Source organism: Erinaceus europaeus, chromosome 20, assembly GCF_950295315.1.
Source record: "Erinaceus europaeus chromosome 20, mEriEur2.1, whole genome shotgun sequence".
Lineage (NCBI taxonomy): Eukaryota > Metazoa > Chordata > Mammalia > Eulipotyphla > Erinaceidae > Erinaceus > Erinaceus europaeus.
Genome location: NC_080181.1, coordinates 11,142,744 through 11,154,390, shown reverse-complemented (window position 1 = coordinate 11,154,390; position 11,647 = coordinate 11,142,744). Strand labels below are relative to the sequence as shown.

The 11,647-nt window shown below is 50.9% G+C and overlaps 1 protein-coding gene across 1 annotated transcript; it reads right to left on the bottom strand.

Moving 5' to 3' along the window:
• Positions 1-895: 895 nt before the first annotated feature.
• On the bottom strand, positions 896-6,930 carry BSX (brain specific homeobox). Its single transcript, XM_007528962.2, has 3 exons — positions 4,896-6,930; positions 2,866-3,062; positions 896-2,063 (listed from the first exon to the last, which is right to left on the bottom strand). The coding sequence occupies exons 1-3, from the start codon at positions 5,155-5,157 to the stop codon at positions 1,824-1,826; spliced, it is 699 nt and encodes a 232-aa protein (XP_007529024.1). The 5' UTR covers positions 5,158-6,930; the 3' UTR covers positions 896-1,823.
• Between the last annotated feature and the right edge of the window lie 4,717 nt (positions 6,931-11,647).

The following is an 11,647-nucleotide window of genomic DNA, read 5'->3' as shown; positions in this document are numbered from 1 at the left end:
TTTACCTTCGTTTTTAAGACAAAAGATCAAAAGTCTGCTCCTCCTGAGGGTCAAGTTTGGGTGTTTCCTGATGAAGAGAGCAAAGCCTGCTGCTCTGGGGTTAATTGTTAACCATCTATCTCACTTAGGTTTTCTGATTTAAAACTCCAATGAGCTCTACAGCCATTGCTGATTTAAAACACCTCCCAAGTCATAGCTTTCACTTTAACAAAGCACCCACAGATCTTTTTCCCTCTGTTCTTGCCGGGAACTTTAAGGATTTAACACCTAGTACCCATGTTACCTCACAGGTTCCCAGGAACATTCTTGCTAACCGGTCATCTTTAATAACAAAGTCTTTTGTATTGTACATTTGCCATCTGAACTAGGGCAGGAGAAACCTAGCCAGGCTTGCTTTTTCACATCTATGTGTGTGAGAGAAAGATGTTTCCTTGAAGTGAGAAAGGCAAAGCAGTTCTACACGTTGTTACCGGAGGAAAACAGTTTGTTTTGCAAAGAAATGAACAGCAGTCAGAAGAGAGTTGTTTTTGTCTTGGGCAGTCTGTTAACTAGTCCTAACTTCGATGGGCAAATCCTGTTCTCAAGCTCCAATTCCCTTACCCAATAGGAAAAAAAATCAGCTTTATCACCGGTGTTTAACAAGATGGTGGAGTCACATAAACCACTGAGGGGAATCCCAAACAGCTGTGGTGTGCGTGTCTTTAAAGCGGTAGGTTCCCTCACACACCCACCAACGATGCAAGCTGGACAAAGGTCTCACCCACAGTTTTACTTAAGTTAACGTCATACGTCCCCAATAAAAAAAAATAAAAAAAAAAAAAGTCCACGGTTGGGTAGGGAGAAGAAAAAAAAAAAAAAAGCCTGCTGCTACATTCATTTAAAACTCGGCCCTTGAAGGATCTCCAAGATTCATCTTTTTATTAGAGAAATACAAGCCCGAACGATGACTTGTAGCCGGGCGGCTGCGGCCTGTCGAGTCCCCGCAGCAGCACTGAGGGTGCGGGCTCCCGGGCCACAGGGGGAGGAGGATGGAGGCCGCCGCGGGCTCAGTGCGCCGAGAACAGGGTCCCCCCAATTCGTTAGCGTCGCTCCCAACACCGAACCCCACAAAGGGGCTGTCCCTTGAGCATGTCAGGGTCCAAAAGAAGTGAGACTGTCTGCGGCGGCCTTTCCAGGCGCGCAGGCCCGAGGCTTTCAGCGCTTAAAGACCAGGTGTGGGGGTCGGGGTCTGCGGGGTGCGCACAGGAGGCCGGAGCAAGGGGGCAGCCGGGGCCGCGGTCACAGACGATTCCGGGACACCCGAGTCGGCCCCAGCGCTGCCGAGAGCCCTTTATCATCCCGAGGCCGGAGCCGGGGCCGCCTGCGGTCGGCGCGGCCCAGCCCGCACGCTGCACGCGGCGCCCCCGCAGCCTCGGGGCCGGGGACACGAAACCGGGAGCCCCGCAGCCTGGGGACCCGGGAGCTGGGGGGCCGAGAAGCCGAGGGGGGTGGCCCGCAGCCTGGGGGCCGAGGAGCTGGGGGGCGGGCGCCCCGCTGCAGCGCCGCCCGGGTGGGACGTGGGGTGCTCGGCGCGCTCGGGGAGCGGGGGTGCAGGCCGCCGCCTCTGGGGGCGAGGGGCAGCGGGGGAGGCCCGGACGCCCCTTACCTGAGCCGGCCGGGCAGCCCGAGAAGGGCAGCCGTCGGAGAGGAGCCGGCGGAGACTGGGGCGCGGCCCGCGAGTGCGGCGGGAGGGGAGGGCCCGGCGTGGAGCACCAGGAGGCGGCACCGCCCCCACCCGGCGGCGTCCAGGTGCGACGCCCCGCCTCCCTCACCCCTCCCGGGGCTCAGAGCGCGCGCGGCCCGGGGCCCAGTTCCGCCTCGTCCCCGATGTCCACCTCGTCCTCCGGCTCGGGCAGCGCGAAGGCGCCGACGGACAGGCCGAGCCGGGCCTCGGCGGCGGCGGGCTCGGAACCACGGGGGCTGCCCTCGGGGCTCTCGGGGCCGTCCGGGCCCTTGGGCTCGTCCTGACTTTTCCGCAGTTGCTTTTTGTGCTTCATCCGCCGGTTTTGGAACCACGTCTTTACCTGAGTTCGGGAAGAAAAAAGAAAAAAGTTAAGTTAGAGCAGGTCATTTCCCGGAACCCAGCCGGGTTCCTGGGGCCGGGGCCAGGGGCAAACGAGTCACTCGGGTACTTGTCCCGAAGTAACCACCGGGCTCCAGTGACCGTGCTTAGTCGGTGCACCGCCATCACAGTGACTGCGGAAGCGCTGCGGGCCGGGCGGTGGGGCGGTGGGGGGCTGGGGTCCAGTTTACAAGCCTCTGGGAACAGCTGAGTGGCAGCCAGCCTCGCTGGGCTTGGCGGACGATGCGGTCACAGCACGCGGGTTTGCGCGCATCAGGGGTGTTCCGAATGCAGGTGAGCAGCGGCAGCAGCGAAATTCGGGGATGGGGTATGAAGACTGACAAGCCAGGAAATACGGGAAAAGCCAGTAGATGAGGAAAAAAAAAAAATCGCCCAATATAGGCTGCTTTTCGGACAAATATCATCAACAACCCAGCACTTTACTTCTGACCCAAGTTACTGTCCTGTTCTTGGAGAAAGAGTGTGAGTGTTGTGTGTGTGTGTGTGTGTGTGTGTGTGTGTGTAGGGGAGGGGGGTGTTCAGATATTAGAGTTCTCATATCTGAACTGGGAGATTCTTCTTCTAGCGTTTGCCAACTGGGAGATGAGCATCAGAATCGCCCCAGGGGTTTTTCCTTGGCACCCAGGAGATTTTGAAGCCTGGCAAGTGGCCGGGGCTACTTTAACTAGGGGTCTTCAGAAGAGGGTGGGCTGGAGGTGTGGGGAGGAGAGGAGAGGGGAGCGGCCCCCTGTTCCCCTGCTCACCTGCGTCTCAGACAGGCTGAGGGCTGTGGCCAGTTCCACCCGCTCTGGCGTGGACAGGTAGCGCTGGATCTCGAACCTCTTCTCCAGACCCGAGAGCTGCGAGTCAGAGAAAACCGTGCGAGCTTTGCGGCGGCGGCAGTGCTTCCCGGGCAGCTCAGCGTGCTGGGGGTGCGGGAACAGCGCGGGCACCGGCACCCCTGCGGAGAGAAGAGCAGCCTGGGCACTCCACCGTCCACATCCGCACCCATCCCCAGCGCTTCCTCCCAGCCGGGGGCCTCATCACTCCCACCCAGCCTCTTCTCCGTGGAATAGCAGACTTGGGGGGGAGGAGAGGAGTTCACTAGAATAGTGCTTGGAGATCTTTGTCAAGAAGGACATCTGGAAATAGAAACAAGTGAGCAAAACGGAAAGACATTATAAAATGACCCATGCCACACATTAGTAAATGTCCTCTTGCGGAGGTTTCTGTGGCCTCTGCGCGAGGATAGTCCTCTTAAGGCTCCCCAGTTTTCTAACATCTCCCCACTTTCAGGCCCCGGCTGCTCAGGGTGCTTCTTGAGTTGTTCTGGGGCTGACAGAAGCGCCAGCGTGGCCAGGCCTCCCAGTCTCCCTTAGGACACCTTCCTCTTTTTCCACCTGCATTTTTCCCACCTGCAGCCACTGAGAACAGACCAAAACTCTCTGATCCAAAGAGGATCCAGAGCCAGGAGCCAGCAGGCAGTTCCCGGCTCCTGCGTTTCAATCCCAGTTCCAGGGTTGCAGCAGGAACCCGACTCTCTAGTCTGATGCTCTCTCTTTTCCTGCGACCCCAAGCAGCAGGGAGGTGTGTGTCTCCAACAGAGTTGGGGCTTCTGTCTTTCCTCACCCCCACAGGCTTCACTGGTCTGAGACACACCAAGAAGACAAACTGCCCATCGCAGGGCAAAAGAAGAAACAGAAGGCAGGAGTTCCCACTTAGTGTGGAACCTCTGGAACCTCAGAGACAGTCGGGGCTGGCTGCACAGTGGGGCCAACGCCGACCTGCCACTCTGCAGCCCCTGTTACCCACATGCCGGGTATGACACCTCACAAGCATTTTTAGCTTTTGTCCTGGGCCCCAGCACTCACATTTCACAAACTGTCTTACTGTTAGCCCCAGCTCCAGTCCCACCAGAGTTGTTTTCCTGAGGAGTTCTGCATCTCAACTCAACAAATTAGTCTATCCTGAGTGGAATGAAAATGCAAAAAAAAAAAAAAGTGGAGGTCATGACCTTTTAGAGAAAGTGGCAGGAAAGAAATAAAGGAAGAAAACCCTGGCCATTTCCCCACTGCTCCTGGTTTGGTGGGCTTTGCTGGTCCTGCTCCAGGACCAGCAGCTGGGCCCATAGCACAGCTGAGAATTGTGAGGTTAGACAGGCATGGAGAGGGGCAAAGAGGAGCTGCCTCCCTCCCGTGTGTGTGTGTGTGTGTGTGTGTGTGTGTGTGTGTGTGTGTATTTTTTTTTTCTTAACCTTTCTCCCTTATCCCATCCAACCCAGTCCTTCAGTCCTTGGCATATCCCAAGCCCTCTGTTACATCTAAACCCCCAAAGCATTGGCAGATGCACAGTAGTAGAGAGGAGAGAACTGTGTCCAAGGACTGTTTGTTCAGCTTCTGAGTTAGAAAGTTGAGTTTGGATCCATGGGGTGGGATGGGCAGGGATCCCCCACATATCACAGTGAAGATGGATCAAAGCAGCTAGGAGGGAGACAGGACACTGCCCACAAGAATACCGTTAAAGTCGCCAGTCTCCTCTGGGGCTGGGCACCTTTTCTCCATTACAGAAAGTGCAGAGTGCCCACATGTAACCCTGGGTGGCCTGCTTCAAGAGAGAGACAGCTCTCCATTCTCAGCGCTCCCCCCCCCCCAGTCTTCTTCTGTTGGAGGGAAAAGGCCCCCAAGCCAGGTGGGTGCACAAAGTCTGGCCTGTCCTGGGCTCCTCCTCAGGCTGGGGGCCAGCTCCTCCACAGGCTGCCCTCTGCATCCCCTCACCATGAGGCCCCATCACATACCTGAGGTGGTGAGGAAATAAGGGTGGTGGTGGTCTCCCTTGTGCAGCGGATGATGGGGGTGAGGAGCCAGGAGTGTGGGTGTGGGCATGAGGGGGTAGCCATAGTCTAGCAGAGGCACCCGGGAGGCCAGGGAGCTGGCGAAGTGGTCGGGGGCCACCTCCCTTAGCGGCTTCGGCTTGTGCAGCAGGATGTCCTCAATGAAGAAGGACGTGGGCCTCTGAGAAGACGCCGGGTGCAGTGGGGAGGTGAAGTTGAGATTCATCTCGAGGGGAGCGCCTGCCGTGGAGAAAGAAGTGCGGGGGGCCAGGCAGCGAGTCCAGCAGCCGGGCTGGAGCCGACAGCCACACTGGGAGGCTCGAATCCCCGCTGCTCTCTCCTCGGCCAGGGCTATCCCGGGCGCTGGAGAGGCGACAACGCGAGCTCCGGGGTAGGTTGGGTCTACGCAGAGAATTGGCAGCTTGAAGAGGGGAGCCCGGAGAGCCAATGGCAGGGCTGCCAGCGCGGAGGGGAGGGTGCGGGGGCTCGGGGCGGGGCGGGAAGCTGTCCGTGGTGCTGACAGAGGCCGGCCAGGCCGGGGGCTTCAGAGCCGAGTGTAGCGAACTTGCTCCTTGCTCCTTCCAGATTCCTTTCTCAGTTTCCGCCCGCCCAGAAAGAACTGTCCTGCTCCCAGACGTTATTCTTTCCTTTTCATGAAAAAAAGAAGAAGAAAGAAAAGGAGAAAAAAAGAGAAAGGGGAAGGGTTCTGCCGCCCAAGTATTCCTCTCTTAAAGACAGCAAAAAGCCTCGAAGCACAAGGATAAGAAACTTAACCAGGAATTTGGGCTTGAAGTTTTAAAACTTGTAGTAAACTATAGTAAAGGGAAGGTGCTAAGAGTATAAAGTCTATATTTTTAGGCCTAAATTTCATTGATAACTAAGGAATACTCAGATTACAGCAATAAATAAATCTGTGGTGGTCATTGTAACTGACTTTACACATCAGTTACAGAAAGTGGTGTGAGCAAAGTTAAACCAACATGAGTCAGATGACTTGACTTCCTCTTAAGGCTGACCTTCAGTTCTTCTCAAGTTCCCATCTCTTCCTCCTTGTTTCACTCAGTTTACTAAACTTACCCTTTTCAGTGTTAGTCCCCAAAATAATTCTAGTAGGCTTTTGTTTCCCATTCCCTTTCTCAGTTTTTCATTTAATTTCTTTACCTCCTAATCTTTTTTTTTTTGGGGGGGGAGGGGGTTGTGTATGTTTGTCTTCTAATCCGTCACATTTATTTCCCTGGAGTAAATTTGTTAAAATTAAGGTGATCATCTACAGCACAGCAGGGTAATTTCGGCTCACATCTCCGAAAATTGCTCTAATTATTGATGTTAAACTCAGGGAAATTAAAAGAAGCCACTTCTCTTCCATCTCCCCATTTTTAAGCTCTAATTTGTTGAAATCTAGTCATCATCACAATTCCAATCACTACTGCTAATAGTAAAAGTGTTTTAATAGAGACTGAGTCCTCACAACCCATGCTATTAGATAATTAGAGGAGGTGCTAGAAAGCCAAGTGCTAATCCTTGGGCGCTCTGGTCGGATTTCCATCTGATCTAGCAGGTAGAACAAACTAATTACCAGAATCAATTAGGCCCCGAACTACAGCGCTCAAGGAAGTGGGAGTGCTGTATTCCATACGGATGAACTGGTAAATGGTAAATTGATGAGGAAGGAGTGAGAAGAGGAGGAAGGGGAAACTAATTTTGAAATAAGATCTTGCTAAGTGGGCATTTGGATGAAGTCAGAATGCTTTGTTGCCAAGCCAGAAAAATGTGATTTAAAAAAAGTTTATAACGGTAAGAACTAAAAACCCCGGGAGCAAAGCGCAAAGAGGAGGAAAATAGCAGACTTCCTGAAGGATGTCGGTCCTCTGATTAGTCGGGGTCCAGCCTACCCCTCCCTCCAGCCCGCACCCACACTCCCGCAGGCCATGGGGAGACAGGAGACCGCGGAGGACTGGCAGTGCGGTCCATTCTGTATGTGAGCCTCATGCCGAGATGAGCGCAGGTAGGTGTCCCGCCACACACCAAGCCGCCCAGTCTCCTGGGCAGAGCCTGCAGGCTGCGTGCGCCCCGGGCTGGTGGCTGGGCACTGGATTGTGGGCTCTGCGCTCCTCCCCACCCCCGGCCCAGCACAGGCCTGCACCCAGGGAGTGGGGTGGGGTTCAGTGATTGAAGCGGGGACTAGCTGCCGCCTTAGAAACAGAACTGAAGAGTCTGGCTCTGGAAGCAGGTGCTGTGACAAATATTAGTGGGGCGACAATGACCTCCTCACACATTTCCTGGAGCTCCCGGGAGAGAGAAAGCCGTCTGCGCGCTGCAGCGGGTCCCTGACCAGCCTGCACCCGACTCAGGCTCTCGCCCCAGGCCGCCCCCTGGCGGCGAAGTGGAGGTGGGGCATGTGGGAGGGGGAAAGGCGGCTCCCGGACTCCCCTTTGACTAGATCTGCGCCGAGATTCTCCTTTAAAGAGCCTAGCGCCACCCAGGGTGACTGCTATCCAGTTCCCTTGGGAATCTAGTCACCCCACTTTTGCCCAGGTGGGAACCTCAGAAGTAAAGGAAAGGGGTGGGGAGACAGCAGAATGTTTATGCAAAAGTCTTGCAGAACCTGAGGCTCTGATGTCCCATGTTCAATCCCAAGCACCACCATAAGCCAGAGCTGAACAGTGCTCTGCCTTGCATATATTTCTCATTAAATGAAATATTTTTTAAAAGAGATGCTGATTTAAAAAAAAAAAAAGTGAGGGAAGGAGGGAAGAGAGTGACTAGCTTTGGAAGGCTAAAGTTAGGACTCAGAAATTCATGGAAGGACCAAATTTACCAGCATCCTGTCCCTTCCTTCCCCTTGAGACTCTGGCCTGGCTCCTTTTACTTTATTCATGGAGAGAAGTAGGGGCCCCTACTTCAGAACACCTCTCCCCCACCAATTCAATGGCAGTCTGTCCTGACAGCAGGAAGAGACACTGCAAAGGCCAGAAAGAGACCAGAGAGGCACTAGAGCAGTACTTTCCTCTGGAAAGCACAGGCCCTGCCAGATAAGCTTCCCCTTTAGGACTGCTGGGCTATGGGAACATCTTATCTCTTTATTTTTATTTTTATTTATTGAACAGAGACAGACAGAAATCAAAAGGGAAGGTGGAGATAGACACCTGCAACCCTGCTTCACCACTCGTGAAGCTTTCCCCCTGCAGGTGGGGACTTGGGGCTCAAACCCAGGTCCTTGTACATTGTAGCAGGTGCGCTCAACCAGGTGTGCCATCACCTGGCCCCAGGAGTATGTCATCTTTTTAAGTAGTTCATCAACAGTTTTTCCCTAAAAGAAGATGTTTCAATAAGATGGAAATACCTTTTGATCTAACAATACCCATTCCGAGGCCTATACCCAAATGACAAAAAAACATGAAAGGAAGGATGCACATACTCCTGTGTCCACAGTGACACTATTCACAAGAGGCAAACTATGAAAGCTACCTTAAGTGCTTGCCCACAAATTACAGGATAAAAAGCGGTGGGACATATGCTCAATGGAATACAACTCTGCAATTTAAAAAATGATTTTGTGTTATCTGGGACAAAACAGATGGAAGTGAAGATGAGTATGCTAAATGAAGCAAGAGGTGAAGGGCTGGGAGACAACATAAAGGTGATTCAAATGACTTTCATGTCTGAGGCCCCACAGTCCCAGGTTCAATCCCCAGGACCATAAGCCAAAGCTGAGCAATGCTCTGATCTCTCTCTGTATCACTTCCATTAAAATATTTAATAATAAATATAGAGGTGAAAGACTAGGTTTACTCATGAGTGGAATATAGATAATTAATGCAAATGAACTTGCAAAGAATACTAATCAAACTGTGTCTTAGAATTTGTGAGAACTATGGTGGTTAGGGGAACATAAGTACTTTAGTAGTGGGTGGTATGATATATATGGCTATGAAATTGTACTCCCAGAACCTCCTATTTTTAAAAACCTATGTGAAGACACTAGTAGTAAAATTATAACAGATGAGATGTTTCATTGCCTAGGTTATTGCTAAACTATAGACCCTTACTGTCCAATAAAAATGAGTTACACAAGGTATGAATTTTTTTTCTGCAGGTTGAATTTAAAAAGGTAATCAAACAGAAAAAATGTCAATGCATTGGTAGTTGGGCGGTAGTGCAGCGGGTTAAGCACAGGTGGTGCAAAAGACCGGTGTAAGGATCCCAGTTTGAGCCCCTGGCTCCCCACCTGCAGGGGAGTCGCTTCACAGGCGGTGAAGCAGGTCTGCAGGTGTCTATTTTTCTCTCCCCCTCTGTCTTCCCTTCCTTTCTCCATTTCTCTCTGTCCTACCCAACATCAATGACAATAATAACTACAACAATAAAATAACAAGGGCAACAAAAGGGAATAAATACTAAAAATATTTTTAAAACTCACTGCATTTCATATAAACCCATTATGTCATAGTATCATTCAGTTTATAAGCAATGTAACTAATGACATTTTTCATATATCTGAATACTACACCTTCAAAACCCAGTATGTATTTTATACTTACTGCACAAGTCAAGTCACTGGTCATATTTCAGCTGTTCAGTAGCCACATATGACTTAGCAGTTACCTATAGGGCAGTGTGTGTCTAGCTTACTTCCGTGATCCCTGTTGCCCCTCTCTAAGGTAGACAGATGCACACAGAAAAGTAGAAAGCCAGCACATTTCCCATCATGACCTTCCTCCATCTAGGATATTTAATTACTGTAAGCATTCTTTTTACTGTCTTTTTAAAATTTTTTTATATTTATTTTATTTATTTATTCCCTTTTGTTTCCCTTGTTGTTTTATTGTTGTAGTTATTGTTGTTGTCATTGTTGGATAGGACAGAGAGAAATGGAGAGAGGAGGGGAAGACAGAGAGGAGGAGAGAAAGATAGACACCTGCAGACCTGCTTCACCGCCTGTGAAGCGACTCCCCTGCAGGTGGGGAGCGGGGGGGGGGGGGGGGGGGGTGTTCGAACCAGGATCCTTATGCCGGTCCTTGTGCTTTGCGCCACCTGCGCTTAGCCCACTGCACTACAGCCCGACTCCCTCTTTTTACTGTTTTTTATTAGATAGGAAAAAGAACTGAGAGGGAAGGGGGAGAGGGGGTGCCACACCTGACTGAGCACACATTACAATGCACAAGGGACCAGGGACTTGAACCTGTAATGGGGGAAAGCTTTGCGAGTGGTGAAGCAGGGCTGCAGGTGTCTCTCTCTCTCTCTGTCTCCCCCTTCCTCTCAACTTCTGGCTGTCTCTATCCAATAAATAAATAAAGACAATAATAAAATAATAAATTCTAACTTTCAGGAAAAAAAAAAGGGAAGGGGGAGATAGAAAGACAGACACCTGCAGACCTGCTTCACCACTTGTAAAGCCCCCACCATCACCACCACAAGTGGGCAGTGGGGGCTGGAATGCTGATCTTTGCACATGAAACATGCTCTTAGCAGGGTGTGCCGCCAGCCGGCCCCCACTGTGAGCACTCTTGAGCATCTGCTATCTGGTAGACTCCCGATTACGAAAGTCCCTAAGCCTGAGTGATTAAAAAAGAACACTCACATTATACTTATTTTTGATTCTTGTTTGCTACCCAGGGTGGGCAGGGGAGCTCAATGCAAAACTGACACACAAAGCCAGATCATGGTCCTGAGCAAAACAAGGATCAAATGACTCCCTATTTCAACCTGCAGATACTGACAGAGCTCCTACTTACAGATTCAGCTGAAGAATGATTAATTATAAAAGAGAAGATATATGTTTTTTAAGGAGCTATTAATTAAACAGTTCTTTTCTCTTTCATGTCAGCCTCATCTAACACTGAGCTGAGACTTAGTTTCCCGAAAAGATAACCCTATTGATGATCAAAGGAAGGAAGATACTGGTTCCATTAGCCCCAGTGCCTATACTGTGTCCTTCAAAATAAAGGGAGAAATGTATTTTAGAAGGATCTGAGTAACACACTTTACTCATAACATTCTGTATTATATTGCTTGTTGTCTGTTTCAACTTACCTTCTATCTGAGTCCTTTATTTTAAGCACTACCAAAGTGGATGACATGTTTAGAGAAAAAGCAGGAGTCACTGGCTGTTTCCTACAAATGCATCTTCAAATAATGCTTTTACACTAGAAATTAGGGTGTGAACTCACATAAGAACACGTTCAAGGTCAGGCTATTCAAATCAGTTTAAACCGGGTCAACCTATGGATGAAAAACCTTCATCTCATGCCAAAACTTTTATGAGTAAATGATCTATAGTACTATTTGACAGTCACCAGGTAAAAGAAGATTTAATGTGACACACAGTGGGTAGAGTACTGGACTTCAAAGCGTAAGGCGCCAAATTCAGTCTCGGCACTGCTCCTGAGTGATGCTTTGACCTCTGGTTCTCCCTCTTTTCTCCTTCTCTCATTAATAAATACATTTTAAGTTACTTTATTATTTATTCTTAGATAAGAGACAGAGAGGCAGAGAGAGAGAAAGTGAAAGAGCACAACATCAAAGCTGCCTCCAATGAGGTGGGGGTTGTGCTCAAAGGAGAGAGAGAGAGAGGAGGGGAGGGGAGGGGAGGGGAGGGGAGAGGAGTGGAGAGGAGGGGAGGGAGGAGAGGAAAGAAGAGGAGAGGAGAGGAGAGGGAGAGGAGAGGAGGGGAGGGGAGGGGAGGGAGAGGAAAGAAGAGGAGAGGAGTAGAGAGGAGG

What these genes read in the sequence shown, in the direction of transcription:
- BSX (XM_007528962.2), bottom strand. Translation starts at nt 5,157, where the DNA reads ATGAATCTCAACTTCACCTCCCCACTGCACCCGGCGTCTTCTCAGAGG. An exon ending in TTATTTCCTCACCACCTCAG is followed by an intron (nt 3,063 to 4,895) that starts GTATGTGATGGG and finishes TTCTCTCCGCAG; the next exon opens with GGGTGCCGGTGCCCGCGCTG. An exon ending in TCAGCCTGTCTGAGACGCAG is followed by an intron (nt 2,064 to 2,865) that starts GTGAGCAGGGGA and finishes TCCCGAACTCAG; the next exon opens with GTAAAGACGTGGTTCCAAAA.